We start from the raw sequence: 16,091 nt of genomic DNA, 5'->3' as shown, positions 1-16,091 counted from the left end.
CCAGGCTGAAACTGCCTTCTCCCTCCCTATTTTCAGCAAGGAGCCGTCAGATCCGTAATGCGTCGCTGGGCTCAGCCTATGGGAAGTACGTACTTCTCTGCGGCCGAGAAGCTATGCCTTGCCTCTCAAGCAGGGGTGACGGCTGAGTTGCCAAAGGACCGAGACTGAACAAACTCGGCTCAATGCGCAAGCGAAGAATGCCTGTGTAGTTAAAGGTGACATTTGTTTCTTGGATCAGAGCTGCCGAATTTGGGCCAGCGGAAGAGCGGGCTAGTGTGATCTGGATGCTTTGTTTTGAGGCTGCCCTGACTCGGTGCGCGATTACGCCTCCTAATCCTCCGAGGGTGACAAACTCCGCTTTTGCCCTGGGCTCCCTGCAAATCCCAGGAACTCCGGCCAGGAACACGCTATGTCCTCCCTGCATCTAGTTCAACAGGCAAGAGGGCAGCGAGGGGTGCCCTCGGGGCAATTCTTCCTGACCTGCCAATCAAGCCCAGGTAGGTGAGGCAGGCATCTCGGGTGCTTTGGTGCTAAAAGGAGCTTAGGCAGAGCATCTTTCCCTTCCCCACTGCCACCTTTCTTGCTTCACAGAAACAGTCAACGTAAAGTTGCATAGTAAACCAGCAATGGACTGATTTGACTTAATAAAAGCTTCCTAAGAAATTACTTTTTAAAAACTTACAGAGCTGAATGAAGAGTTCTTTCCCATATAATTTTTAACTGCCCTGATATAATTTTACATCCAGGATATAAATTTCCATTAAATTTTGAATAGGTAGGTCTTAAAAGCAGGGCCTGCAACCATTTTCTTTCCAATTGTGTAAGACTTCCAGAAAGGTTGACCAAGCCAGAACTTGCCTCAGTCTATTTGCCAAGGGGACCCTTGCTTTCATTATAAAGAGTGCTTTTCAGAGGACATCAAGTCTTTCAAGCAATTTTCCTAATCTTACTTGTTTTAGCAGGGACTCTCTTATTTAAACGGACCCGTTTAGGCAACAAAAATCCAGTGACATACATGGGTTTACAGAAGGAGACAAGCCTTATGAAACAGTTGAGATTCTGTTTAGGGTTCTCTTTGTGCTAAAATAGTTTTCAGCAACGGGTCATACTTCCCTCCCCCCCTTTCCTTGTTTTAGTACATAAAATGGACATGTGTTTATTTAAAACAGGTTTGAAACTTAAACAAATAGTGACAGGCTGTTCAAACAAGCTTCGGAAATAGGCCTAATCAGGATGTTTGAGAAGGGGAGGGGGAACGATCATAAAGAGCTACTTGTAATATATAGTGCAGACACCATTAGGTTGGGTTCATGTTATTGTTGTAATAATCGCGGATGAAAAAGTACTGCATGCTGCACATTTTTTGTTAACATTCCTCTTTTGAGCCATAGTTATGCCATACTTTTGCCTTTCTTCAAGTTTTACTGTAACCCTCCGTCCATCTCATTCCCAGTACCAGGAGCTCTGCCGAATCGCTAGAAATGGTCTCCCAGAAAAACTGGGAGGAATGTTCCTAAACTGGGATAGAAGGGAGGCACAAAATATGTTCATTTTGATATTGATACTGTGTATGCATCGGCTGTCATGAATATACAGAAGTGAGACCTTCCCCACAGAAAGAAACCGTGGAAATCTTAACGTTAAAATGTTTTCACATGACTTGCATTTCCATGCTTTTTTTTTTTTTCATTTCCTCTCCTTTCCACCCATAATAATATCACCAAGTGTTGAACTTTACCCTTCTTGCATTTTTGTAAGGCCTGATCTTGAACTCCCTATACAGACAAAGCTCCCATGGAAGTCAGTGAGTCTGCACTGGCGACAACAGGATTTAGCCCAGTCTGTAACATTTTAGGATATTGTGTTACTTCATAGCCTTAAGGAGAAATAAAAGCAGCTTTCCAAAGAGCTGCACAGCAAACTGAGTGTGCTTTTTCAGCTCTGCAACAGCACAGCAGAATATTAAGGCCAGAGTTTGCAAACGTCTATTTCAAAAACCAGGCAGCTAAGCAAAAGTTGCCAAATTTTCTCCGGAATGAAGAGTTTGCATTAAAACATTCCCCCCAAAGGTTAAGCTGCTTTCACTTAAGAATATACCTTTGGAAACCCAAGTTTGAAACTGATTGCCTGGAGGAACAAGCATTGAGAAATAGCAGGAGGCAGACGTATTTTCAGGTCAATCTGTTGGCCCTAGCCTATAGCTACTCTGTTACCGACTTTACCTACTGACACCCACTCTTACCTACAACATGCACTGATATTACTTAATGTAATAACATATTTTGGAAGTAAATACCTATTTTTATTTGAATCTCACTCAGTGTCTAGTGAACAGGAGTCAAAATGGCAAAATATTAAAAAACCTTACACGCCCTCTCGTGGTAAAATCACAAACGCTCTTATTCTGACAATAACTAGAGGTGGCTAATGACAGAGGCTAATTTAGCTACATAATTTACGGAAAATTAACTTGGCTGGAAAGTTTATATTAATAATGGAGATGTTTCTCTCCTTAATTCCTGCTGTAAACCATAACATATATGCATTTTTAGAAGGCAGGTTCCCTCCTAACATAGTAACATTACAAAACAGCTAAAGGCACTGTAACATAAAAAGAGAATGTTAACTTCTACCAAAAATGGGAAGTAATAAAGGTAGAGACAGAAACCCCCCTTTATTACCTCGAGTAATAAAGGTAGAGACAGAAACCCCCACATTAGATAGCTATTTCATGGGTTTATCTCAGTAGTTTGGGAGCAGACCTCGATTGGCTGCACAATAAAAGAGGTGCCCTAAACGATGCTATCAGTTTTGTCACATTTTTAATGTCATTCAGCTTCGCTATTTACTGCTTTCATGCCATACGGTATGATTTCTCTGTCTCTCAGGAATGCTCTGAAGCTTCACGTTTGTTAGGAATTGCAGCCTGAAAGAAAGGCGTTACGTGCAGAGTATCACCAATCTGATCACTAGCCCAGTCAAATCCCATCGTATTTACGAGTCACAAAAACCTTCTCTTTGCTACCTAAAAAGCCTCTCCATTCGGTGCCTGCACGCACCTCCAGACTTTCCCGGAGCAGCTTTACAAAACAGCTCTCCGTACATGGAGGACTGCAGCTCAAAGGAGAAGCCCAGGGCGGTTTGGGCTGGGCTGAGGGAGAGGAATCCCCCGACACCTCATGCCAGGTGACTTGTGGGCGGCCATGAGAAGCGGCATCACTGTATGCTTCCTCTCCTCTTCCTCTAGCTGAATGTTGTGGCTGTAGGCTGGAGGGCAAGTCAGACTGACAAGACCATCCCATGGCAAGACAGCTCTTTTTTAGGCAGGGCTGTCACATCAGCTGGTTGGCCCAACGGACCCTACAGCCAGACCGCTGCCACATCCAACGCATGATTAGCAGGAGCACAGGACGAAGGTGTCACCCCTTTTGGTGACAGTTGTGAAAGACCGTCAAAGGTGTAACACAACCCTAACAGCTCCAGTTCATATGGAAGAAACATCTGTGGCTACTACACGTAGTCTTCTGAACCCATCCCGAGGGAACCAAATAAATACTGCCTTGTTTTCAGCGAAGCTGACCAGCAATATAGATGCCCCATGTCCAGTGGAAATGAAAGGTTTGGAGAATGAAGGTCCATATACCTCCTTTGTGTATGTTTGTATATACAACATTCAGGAGCCAAAATGGCTCGTATTTAAAAATGCTGTCCTGTATTTTCTGTTAGACTGGGCATGCCTAAAGCAGAAATCACGACCATAAGTAATTACAGCAATATTTGTAAAGAAATAGGCAGGAGAACTTTGTGCTAAGCACTGCACAAAAACATAGCTCCCAAATCACTATTTCAATAGGTTTGTGTGGGTTTTTTGTGCCGGCGTGATTGCTGGATGACCATTGAGCGTGAAGAAGTTGCCCTCCCTCTCTGAAAAAGTAACTGCAATTCTGATATCCCGTTATTTCCCTTTCTAGGATGCCTTCGTGGAGTTGTATGGCAACAGTATGAGGCCTTTGTTCGATTTCTCCTGGATCTCTCTGAAGACTATCCTGAGTCTGGTTCTGGTGGGAGCTTGCATCACTCTTGGCGCTTATCTCGGACATAAGTAGAGTCACCCAGTTTATCGTGGATTACAAAAGTCTTTCAAAACAACAGAATAATATTTTTTTTTCTGTAGCACAATGATATTTTATGAGCAAAACAACTTCCCAGCTAAAGATTAAATCAGCTATTACTGCCAAAGGAAATATCATTTATTTTTACATTGCAGGAAAATTATTTATTAAAAGATATTTACATTTTAACCTGCTATTTTCAGAAAGTCTGCAAGTTGTATCTGTCATCACATCATGTTGTTATTCTTAACTTTAATGAGCCCCAAAGTCTGTTAGGTTCTTTTTTTAATTAATGCAGCTGGCTGGATATTTTATCTCTGAAGAGCAAATATACTGACAAAGACCTACCTGCTTACACTTACGAGGGCGGTTACTTGAGCTGCTAAAGGCTGCTTAATTGTGTTGATTTTCCTTGCATTTTCCGGATGGCGGGGAGGGATCTGAAAGACAAGGTCAGCATGAACAAAGTTCTCACCCTGTCCTGCTGGCCAGAACTGATGGAGTAAACGATTCAACATGGTACCTACCTTGGTGGAGTCAAGATGGCAACTTCTTGAAGGACACCTGGCTATCCCTACAGGAGGACAGTTGGAAATATGATTGCCTATGCCTTGTAAACACGCGTTTTCAAGTTACCAGTTGTGCCATCACGTCATAATCACAATATCCTAATACATGTCAACTCCAATACTTTTTTTTAATAGAAGTGTGAAGTGAAATCTTTGGGGCTTGCAGGAAATTGCCGTTCCAATGATTTTCTCAGCTGTAAAACGTTTTTTGCGGCTACTGACACAGAAACATCAGGAGACCTTAAGTGCCTGCTTCGACAGAGCAGAGCTGGAGTCTGAAGACCTGACCTGTGTCCCACTTTAGTGGGCTCATATCTGCAACTAATCCTGTTTACTTACTGAGTTCCTCCAGGGGTTTGAAACCAATTAGATGCGGTCTCTAAATCCCTGAAAGTTGAAAAAGATCTTAATTTTATTTGGCAAGAAGCAGACCTCAGCTGAGTTACAGATTAGCTCCGACTATCCTTGTTTATCAAACTGGACACCAAAATCAAGTTCATTTTCCTAACAGGAAAAGAAAGTGAGCTTTATCCTCCTGCCCCTCGCCCTCGAAATTATTTCGTGCTAATAATTTCCTAAGACTGTCTAAGAAGAAAAGATGATGAAGAAACTCCAAATCCTCTCTCTGGACAGAGACTCTTTGACACCTCGATCGCGCAGGTGCCTACTGTCATTTCAAGCGAAAATAGGGTGGAGGAAAAGGGGGGGGTGAAGTCATCTGCTCATGTTACAAAATGCAACTCAAGTAAAATTAATGCCAAGTACTCAGTATGCAGTTTTATAAACAGACCTGTGTTCTGAAACCAGATGCATCAATGCATTTTAAAGCGGGACTTTCCGTGCGCTCGGAGGAGGCCAGGAGTCCCGACGAAGCCGAAGAGTTTGAAGCGTGTCCCAGGGGCTGCTCCGAGGCATGGAAGTGTCCAGCTTCAAATGTTTAAGTCAAGCGCTTCTATTTTTTCTATGAAACTGTTGAAATCTGGGATTTGTGGGTAAATGGATAGCCAGACATAAAACGAAAAGGTAGCAAACTTCCTTATTATACATAAGTGCTCTAAGGATGAAAAAAATACAGTGAATAAACTGTAGATTCAACCTCAAGATTTCAGTCGAATAACTTTGTGGCATTATATGCAAAGTATCTCCATAACTTGGGAATGTAATATGTTCAATGTTAAGGCTGTAGTTGATGTTGTGTCTTCAAAGCTGCTTTTTTGTTTGTTTGTTTTTTTAAGAGTTGTACATCTCAGCATTTTTACTGCTATTTAGTCGTGGCACCTACACTTTGTATGAGCAAAGATGGAGCAAGCTTACATTTCAAATTTGAAATTACTTTTAATTTTATAGAAACATAAAAAGGAAATGTTTCTAAGAACACAAAAATGTGAACTATGCTTGATTAAAGAAAAATGAAAAATCCCACCATCAAACAAAAAGCACCTGCAATGTTTTCAGAGTGCTTCTGTCAGAAGTGGGCATGCTCGCGTAGGGTTCATATGAAAAATATTTGAAATGGGAGCAACCGAATATTGTGGATTGAGTGTGGGCTTTGTTTTTTTTCAGCTGCCAAGCCGAATTTGTCTGCAGCCAATTTCACAACTGGAATTGGCTGGTATCGAGCTAATGTTTCATTTCACAATCCAGTCTTCGTATCAATTTGTGCCCATGCGCCCATTAAAGTTCATGAACTATTAGACCTCAAATTGTTTCAATATTGTTTATTTTATTAAAGGTTTACATTGTCAAAAGTAGTAAAAGAGTAACTATCAATTCCAGTGCTGCTATACTACCAGGATAATTTGAATGGGTTTTATTTTTTAATATCTTCCAATGGCTAAAGTTTTTTAAAGCTGCTTTAGAAATAATATGAAGAAGACACATGATACACATTTAAATAAATAGTGAGGATTTTGTGTTCTGTTGTGTCTACTCACTGGACTTCCCAGTGTATTAGTTAATACCAGGCAAAAAGAAGAGTCATGATGACTGTTGATGATGATTTTATTTTATTAAAGAGCTAATGGACTTTTCCCATCCTGACTGCAGAATAGTACAGTATTGTGGCTGCATTAGGTATAATGATAGTTGATAATACATTTATTAAGAAACGTATTAGAAACATTGAATGTATATAAAAGCTTGAACTTCTTTAATAAAATCCTCTCCTCTCACTCCTGCATTTCTTTTGCAATAATTCCTGTCCTTCCTATTCTTCATTACACTTTCACATAAGATTTTTTTTTCCCCACAAAATGCCTTATAGACTTCCATGCTCCGAGACTATGCTTCAGTGAAAATCCATCCTCTGTCACTATGTATGCACACACAGCTGACCACTCCCAACATATGCGAGTTGTAAAAGCAAAAAATAAAAAAAGAGGGACACTTCTGAAGTTGGTTAGGATCAGAGGACAACAAAGGAAGAGGTCAAGAAGTGGAGGGAAACAAGGAGATCACTGAAATATCTCCTTGGTTAAAGGTGACTGTTACCTGGAATTTGTTCATTGCTCATCCTTTCCCTTGAAAAAGGATTATATAGGGGCAGAGTAAAAGATTACAGAGACCCCACAATTATTCTTCACTATAAAACTTTGTTAATTCTGAAGGCAGTCTTTTGCAAAACAGGAAATCGGTAGGAATTTCAGCGAAAGAATTGATTCTGCTGTATTCAGTTTATTTGTCATTAATTCTTTTTCACTCCATTTTTTAAGAAAATAACAAAGAAAAATATTTTGAAAAAAAAAATCTGTAAGATCACCTAAGATCTGTTATAGATCAGTAACTTAGGAACAGATGGAAAAACAAGGAAAAAATTCTGCAAGTTAAGTATTCTGAAATCAGAGCTGACACAGAGGACATTTCTTAATAGAGCAAGCACTGGATCCACCAAAGGAGTAATGGGGCTGTCGAGGTAACAGAGAATATACAGATGAGGAAGGGGGCTGGAAGATACGCAGAATGACACTGGTATGTAAGAAAATCTCGAGTTTCATATGACGCAGGAGTTCACCCAAGATGGTCTGAAAATTAGTCTTAACTAAACCCAGCTACAAATGTGTGCACTACATGACTACAATTACTAAAAATTTTCAATTACAAAATTCTTTGTAAATTATTATAAAATTACCCAATCACTATAAAAGTTCATTGATTTGCTGTTGTGATTGGGGATTACACAGCCTGAGTAGGGTTGCACTAAGGAACAATTATGGAAAAAAAAATGTTTCGCTGAAACCAGATGTGCAAAGGAAACACAAAGGTGATGCAGTTCAAAGAATACAGACCCGGTACCCCCAATCCTTGCATGCACGCAGTCTCCCCAGCTGAGGCAGTGGGAGTCAGCTATACGTATGGACTGCATGCTTTGACCCTGAAGCATGACACTGTGCTTAGCTGTGCACCTGCACTCCACAAACCTAGAAGTCCTGTTGATTAAAAGTATAGTGAAGTAGCATGTTTAAAGCCTATCTTTTTTTTCCTCTCTCTCTCTTTAAACAAGCTAGCAAAATGATTCATTTGTATTATGAGTTTATGGCTGAGTACTATATGAAAAATTAAACATCTTTTGATTTATGAGTATAAAAGTTCTTTCTCATTGCAAAAGCCCAGCTTTGTTTTTCATTCCTATCTCTCTTTCAAACAAGGCTAAATACAAGGAGGACAAAAGAGCTAATTTAATCTGTATTCGGTTTTTAAATCGCACTCCTATACTAAGTTAATGCAGCTTCATCACACAATGAAATTTTTTTCAAAACGTTATACAGCATTAAGAATTCCACACAAAAACCGTATATTTTTATAATTTAAATAGCTTATTTTTTTCTTTTTCTTCTGAATATTTGAGTTTTAATTATCACCAGCATAAATGTACATAAGCGGATATCGTTTATCCAATACCTTTGGATGATGTATGTATGGTAATGTAGTTTGTCAGTTTATCATCATTTAATATGATTATGTTGTTCTTTGTCTTTAAAATGTTATAAGAACATGCTGCCATTAAACTTTCCATGTCTGTCTAGTTAATATTGTGAAAAAAATAATAAAGCACACTGTGAGTTACTTGTTTTGCATTTGCATTGTTTAGGATTTGTTGATAAAAACCGACTCAAACATTTTGAGTGTAATCCCATAAATGAAACGTAACGTTTCCTTCCTGACAGTTCTGTTGACATGTTCTGCTCAAGTTGGCCAGTATTCGCCAGCCTTCCTCAAAGGCCTCTGTGCATCGAGACAGCAATAACTCAGGTTTGATAAGCTGCTGCTGTGTGAAATACAGTCCACAGCCGTACCATGCGCTTTGGGACCCAAGGACGGTGTCACCCATTCTGCTCTCCCATACAGCTGATGTCTTGTGGAAAGCGCAGCAAGACTCTTCTATTTATTTGCTAAAACTCCTTTTCGTCCTTGTAGAAAGGAGCTGGAAAAGCACGTTGGCAAGTTTCAACGGGAAGGAAAGAAGTATTTTTGTAACTGCTGAAGGTTTGTTACAGTTATGATTAGTTTCCAGCAGGTATTTAGGTATTTTGCTTCTTAAAGGCTCATATTAACTGGCCCTCAAATCGCAGTTGTTGCCACATACCTTCTGTGGCTTTAGTTCATGTAGAACGTAGCTAAATGAGCTCAGGCTGTGAGTATTTAACTGCCCTAAGAATTTACCCAGCTTCTTGAGTGGGTTTTGCAGCCTAGCGTGTGCACTGTGCTGTCATGGATGCACTTGTGAGTGCCTGAAGTTAGTAGTTTAATGCCTTTCAAGGACAACTCAGGCACATGTGCAAAACATCTACCCCTCTGCCTGTGTCCCTGAAGACAGAGAAGGTGGAGGAAGTCAGCCTGAAACCGAAAGAAGAAGCAACAGCAGCAGAACACAACTAATAGACTCTGTCCTCTGGGCTCCGGGATTAAACCGTCCAGCAGAGAGCAAGGTTACTAAATCCTTTGCAAGGCAGAAGGTAAGCCAATTTGCAGTTCTGCAAGTACTGCCATTTTCCCCCCATTATTCTGTGAGAGTGAAAAAAGAAGAAAAGGACTTGGAGGAAAGTAGCCTCAGCACTATCTTTTTTCTAGCTAAAACCTAACAAAGGAAGATGGGATTAAGTTTCCCTAGGGAGGCAAACCCAGTTCAGCAAAAACAGGTAAATTAGTTCAGTGATTCTCCTCTTTCTGCCCAGTCAGATGACTCCAGTTTTTCTAAAAAGCTAACAGATTAGCACCCATGATTAAATGCCTACCTTACCACTGGGACCAAGCACAGTGAACAGATGGGGAGAACAGAAGAGGTCTGGAGAAAGACAAAATGAACGTTAGACCTGATAACTCAGGTGGGTTTCAGCTATCTGAAAATTAGGTAGGAGCACCTTTAAAATAAGTTTTGCTGGGCCAAAACCAGAAAGCTCCCTTCTCAAACTATACTCGAATGGTTTCGAGCACCGTAAGTCTGCACAGAAGCTGCGCTGCTGGCAGTGCGCTGCAGTCCCTCTGTGGCAGCAGGCTCTCAGTCCCATAGTACCTATAGCTCCTGCTTTTGTCCCCCTAGCTTATTAAATATTTAATGGGAGACCGCAAATGATACAAAGTGAAATTTATTTTGTTATGAATGGCCAGATAACAACTGCATGCCATTTAAGTTTCACATAACACCTGACCCTAAGAGGAGTTATCCTTCTGCTTGTAAATAACTTTTTGGTATCAAGAACTGCCTCTGAGGACATTTTACTCAGGGCAAAAGAGCAAGCAGTCAAGATTTGTGCACCGCAAGAAACTGACTTCCACAGATGGACAAGCAACAGAGCAGCTCTTGAAGTGTGCCATCATAGTCTGTAGTTTACCGCACCCCACTACAATTGAGCGCAAGTACTGAAAATGTTCAGAATGGCTCGCTAAAACCTCAAAGGGATAAATATGCAAGTCAGTAAAAACCATCAGTATCTGTTTTTTTCAGGACTTCTCAAGGTGCAGGCACGCTCCTTGCTATCCTGCCATATACTGAAAAGTGTTTCTGAATTATTTCAACCAGAAGATGCCTCTTCCTCTCCGATGGTGATACCTGTTCTGGTACTGACATGTGCAACTGATTTTAAATGTACTGAGTTGCCTCTTGGATATTCTGGAGAAATGTATTAGTGTGTCCTCTTCTGCATGTGTCCTCCAGAACTCCCATTACAAGCATGACCGCAACGATGGGAATGCAATGCCTTGATTATAGTGAGACGCTCTGAAATCTGCACTCAAACTCAAACAAGGTCCTGGTCATGCAGATAAAAATGTGCATCTGGAGCAGACAGTACTGGTGCAAAGCTTTATAAAGCCAGAAATAAAAGCCAGCCAATCTATTTATTTAGAGATGAAACGGAAAAGGAACCTCCTTCCCTTTCTTTGTCTACCTGATAAGCTACAGACATTTACCTCCCTACGTGGTCAGAGATGTTGTCCAATGCCCTAGTTAGTAATTTTCTTGAGGTCACCTGGAGTTCCATGCAGGTTTAAAACTCTCCCCATCTGTACATTCCCACTCTGAAAAGATTACTGATCTTCAATATATCCAGTAAGTAAACTTTTCCCTTTCCCACCTGTGCCTTCCAGAATATTACTGTTCTCACCTCTCTGGGAACACTACAGACCCTTTGGCAGATAAGGTGCAATGTATGTGGATGATACTATTAGTGGATTATTAACAATAATGTCCAATGTGCGTATCTCAGGCTATGCTGCTGTGATGATAAGCACCGTGGTGGTCTCTGCATTGCTAGGCCACCAAGCTGAGATAGTTTCATCCAGATTGTGAAGAGACACCTGATGCTATTTGTGTCAAAGCAGCCGCAGCCCATGCTAAGGTGTTTACTCAGGCTGTAGGGGGATGAATGACACCTGATCCAGCGTCATCTAGTTAAAATGGCACAAACAGGCTTTATCCCACTCACCGTAAAGCTCTGTGGCAGAAAGTTAACTTACAGTAGGGGAAAAAAATTTGGTCAACTTGACCCAGCAGGGGTTACACTGGGGCAGCACTTCATGTAATGCATTTATGTAAATGCATGCCGTGCAACTACTTCATATTCCTTCAAAAACTGCTCTTTCAGTCAAGTATCATGAATCCCAAAATTGGATTTATCGTACCACTGAAACACAATAAGCTTCATGTCTTATACACTGACAAGCGTATCTGATGCAAACACTTAAAAGGTCAATGCATGCAGTCCATTATCGACCACTGACTGGGGCCACAAACTTACCCATTCACACTGGGGTGGCAATAGCTTTGATGGACCCATAATCTTTGTCTTTGTTGGGGCAACTACATCAGAAATTGTGAAAGCAGAAAATGCTGCGTTCAGCACTAAAACGGAGAAAAAACTAGACTGTAGGTTATTGCTGCAGTGGAAATAATCATCCCTGATTTACTAAAAGCTTACTCAAAAAACCTGAAAACAACTCACCTGTCAAAAAGCCTTTTGCTCTCTTCTAGGGTTCAACCCTCCAAGACACTTGTGTGACAGCACATACCTCTAGCTGTCTGAGCATGCTTAGCAACATTCAAACTGCACAGTGTTTTACAGAATCAGAGAATGGTGTGGGTTGGGAGGGACCTTCAAAGATCATCTAGTCCAACCCCCCTGCCATGGGCAGGGACACCTTCCAGTAGATCAGGTTGCACAAAGCCCCATCCAACCTGACCTTGAACACTTTCAATGATGGGGCATCCACAACTTCTCTGGGCAACCAGTTCCAGTGTTTCACCACCCTCATCGTAAAAAAAAGTCTTCCTTAGGTCCAATCTAAACCTACCCTCTTTCAGATTGAACCATTGCCCCTTGTCCTGTCACAACTTACACATTTCAAGTCTTAACAGCACCTAGAACTATTAAAAATAAATAAATTGACACTGTGACTCCTGGATAGTTCGGAAAGAAAACAGCGGGAGATTGGAAAGTGAACCCAAGTGCCACGTGAGACACCATAACAGGCGACAAGGCAGTTTGGAAATGCACTTCCTTCAAGACGGTATCACTGCAAAATGCTGAGAGGCATCACGCCTCCATACCTGTTACTACATGATCCCGCAGCACTGCAAACAGCAAATCAAAGCGACTTTGGCTAAACAGCCCCTCTTCCCGTCCTGTGCCATACCCTCTGCCCCCTCCCTCCGAACAGCAGAGGAACCCACCGGCAGGACCCAGCAACGCAAAACACGTCAACCAACCTCAAAACACAAGTTTTGGCAAGCCCACTTTCATAGCGTAAAGATGCCAGCACCCTGTAATACGCCCGGCAGGCGAAGGAGAAGCCACAGTGCTGCAGTATAATTAATGTTGCTTTTCAGCGGGGAGCCGGGGCGCAGACGTACTCCGTAATGCTTTCGGCAGAGCCCAGCCAGCAGCCTGTGCCGTCTGCTCCACCGCCCAGACGGCGTGGCCTGAAAGGGACCGCTGCCTGCACTGCTCTGTCCTCTGATAATTTCGCTTGAAGCCAAAACTGGCAGCAAACCAAGGTGTTCTCTCATGAGACTGTAAATTAATGTTGCTGAAGGAAACTGGCTAGTAGTTCATGTGGCTCTGGGTTTGCTCTCCATCTGGCGTCGTCCAACTTCGAATTCCCTCTACAGCTAGGAATAAAACAGGTGAGGTGCCTGGGCCACTCAGCACCCCCTACACATTACTAATTTCCTTTCATCCAGGCCTTTAAAAAAAAATCCCTGATCTCGCCACAGTTTTGAAATGTTATAGGGGTTTTTTTTGCACTTAAAAAAGCAGCTGTTATTTCTCTCCAGGCTTTGCAAACATTCTTCCCATTAAGTAACTCATTTACTGCTAGCAGCAGGCACAGCTTCCTCCAACACACAGCTCTAAAAGAAGCTTTACATTTTACACTTAAAAAACGTGGCCGTGGAAAAGAAACAGATGTATTTTAAACAAAGGTGCTCATTTTCAGCTCCTCCTCACTCCTCCATCTCACAGAGAAGGTATCTAATAAGCCCTTCACTCTAGCCACTGACCACCTAAATCAGCACAATGAATTGTCCCAGTGTTTTCATTAGGGACATAAAATCAATCTTTAACCAGGGACAAAGAGCACTGCTTCCAGTTACATCCAAGGCACAGCTTCCAGTTCTGGAAGACGTCAATCCTGTTACTTTGCGGCTGCTTCCTTGTTTTCTGCCAAGATGGGGGGGGAAAGGAAGGCCAGTCCAGAGGTCATAAAAGGTATTCAGGAAGTATAAAAGGAAAAAAACTATACAGCTACCTCCAACAAGAGATGAGACGGCATCCCCGGTTCAGATAACTCTAGGCTCCTCTTCACATCACACACTTTTCAGAGCATGCTACCAACTCGAGAACTACTGCCATCACCATCTACTGGGAAACTCCCATTAATATCAGCTGGAGCTAGGAAGAGATATTTTAGTACTTGCACTGGAAGCGGAGCCATTGATAGCTGCGGAACAGCTTTAACTGCTACACAAGGTTATTCAACTACCTGAGAAAAGCACGGATCTTTCTTCAAATATCTTTACTTTTCTTTAGTTCAAGTTGATTGTGGTGGGAAGCTCTGTGGCTGGAAAAAAATCCCATCCCCCCAAAAAAAGCTATCCCAAATACTGCTCATCCCTTATGAGGACAAAACCCCAGCTGTCCCTTTACAATACTTGCAAGCCCCTCTGAAAGCAACACCAAAACCCGTGATACAGTCAGAAAGGTATTAGGAAAATGGAACATGACACACAGCTGTGACATGTATCACAAGTGAGCATAACACGTGCAAACACAGATGTACTCTGGTCTAAGCAGTATCAGTTTCTTTACTTATTTTGCACGCTTGACAAGTGACATTTTACCTCATGATTTCCCAAGTCTTTCTGGAAGTAATTTCTCTATGCATATCCAGAATGCCACCAATAGGGACATGATCAAAAAGGCTCCATTTGCTTCCCCTAAAATGTTCAAATTCTCTCCTACAGGAGAAAATTTATTAAAAAACCGAAAGACCCTGGTTCAATTAATTTTTTCGATTCAGTAGTTATTTGGAAAGAACTAGCCAGTCAAAAAATAGGTCACTTTCGGCAAACAGGAGTATATACACCTACGTAAAAAAAAAAAACCCGTCCTTCATTTTCAACTGTATGTCCACTGCCGAATCATCCTTTTCTTTAATTACAGCTGACAATTGCACAGATGTCTCCAACACAGTTTGCTCATAAAGACACATTCATTTCAGTGAGATACATGACAGACTTCACACTTAACAGTTGTCAACATAACTTCATTAATGTGTCTTGAGTATCCATTTGCCCACCCCCACCCACTTCAAAACCAAAATTAAAACCCGCTTTTCTTCTGTCATCACATCCTCCCACAACTATCACCACTCACTCAAGTGTTAGGAAAATAAGTCACCGCTTTTTCCATAATCTCCGTCAACTAATGCTACTTCCAACAAAAGCAGTGTGCAAACAAATTCAAAGAAGCCATTTTCATTTCCCAAAGACCACATCTATTTATCTTGTTGACCCATCCAATTAAGTGGTATGATTCACCAATGACTAGTAGCACAAACATACATTCATGTCTTAAATTCTGTCAAAACATTACAAAACTAGACAGCACAGAGCAGCTACCGTTGTCATTTTAATGATGTGCCTATGATGTCTGTAGCTGGCAAAACAAATGTTCCAGTGTTATATGAGCCCTTTTAATACGTAAAGTATTTCCTATAAAAATAAGCTTGCATACTTAGAAGACAACAGGGTGGTAGAGGTCAATTATAAAAATTATCTTTACTGGGTAGAAGAGACCTAAGTGTTCTCGCTTATGAATGTCAGGCAAGTTTATCTTATGCACACGTGGGGCAGCAGCCCCAAATGGAAACAACAAAAGCTATGGGAAACAAGAAGAATGCCCGTATTTCATATTTGTCTAACCAGGAGCTGAGCACATGATAGAACTCGTCTACAGATGGAGACAACTATCTGAAAACAAGAGATGGTAGCAGATTTCATTTTTCAAGTAAAGACATTTATCAGTCAAAACTACTTGTGACTCATGCCGAGATTAAGTTTTATATTAGAACAATCAATTAAACCACCTGTTGGTGTCATCGAGAAGACTGATCATCAGCCTGCACACATGAACTCTGCCATAAAGGTCTATTGACAGCAATAACCAGGGACTTGGTCACAACACTGCTCGTTTTTCATACTCTCACAGGTACAGAAACGTTCAGCTCCGGTACCTCTTTATGATTACTTGAACTGAGGGAGGACTATAAGGTAGAGCAAGTTCAGGATTCAGTAGCAAGGGGGTTTGGGGGGGAGGGGGGGGCGTCCCTTTAATTTATTTTTGGAAGAATTTTAAAATTTTTTTAAAAATGAGTCCTCCCTACTCATATCGGGCTTTGGAATTTGCAAGATGTTTGT

At 41.4% G+C, this 16,091-nt stretch overlaps 1 protein-coding gene across 1 annotated transcript in view; it reads left to right on the top strand.

The window, feature by feature from the left end:
• The window catches only part of BCL2 (BCL2 apoptosis regulator), a 96,926-nt gene extending 88,183 nt beyond the window's left edge, over positions 1 to 8,743 (top strand). Inside the window, exon 2 of the mRNA XM_075142542.1 lies at positions 3,972 to 8,743. Coding sequence (XP_074998643.1) covers positions 3,972 to 4,106 — 135 coding nt within the window. The 3' untranslated portion in view covers positions 4,107 to 8,743. The remainder of the gene's footprint in view (positions 1 to 3,971) is intronic.
• Positions 8,744 to 16,091: the final 7,348 nt, after the last annotated feature.

Source organism: Calonectris borealis, chromosome 2 (genome assembly GCF_964195595.1).
Source record: "Calonectris borealis chromosome 2, bCalBor7.hap1.2, whole genome shotgun sequence".
NCBI lineage: Eukaryota > Metazoa > Chordata > Aves > Procellariiformes > Procellariidae > Calonectris > Calonectris borealis.
Note: the sequence above shows the minus strand (reverse complement) of the source record. Positions and strands in the feature narration are given on the sequence as shown.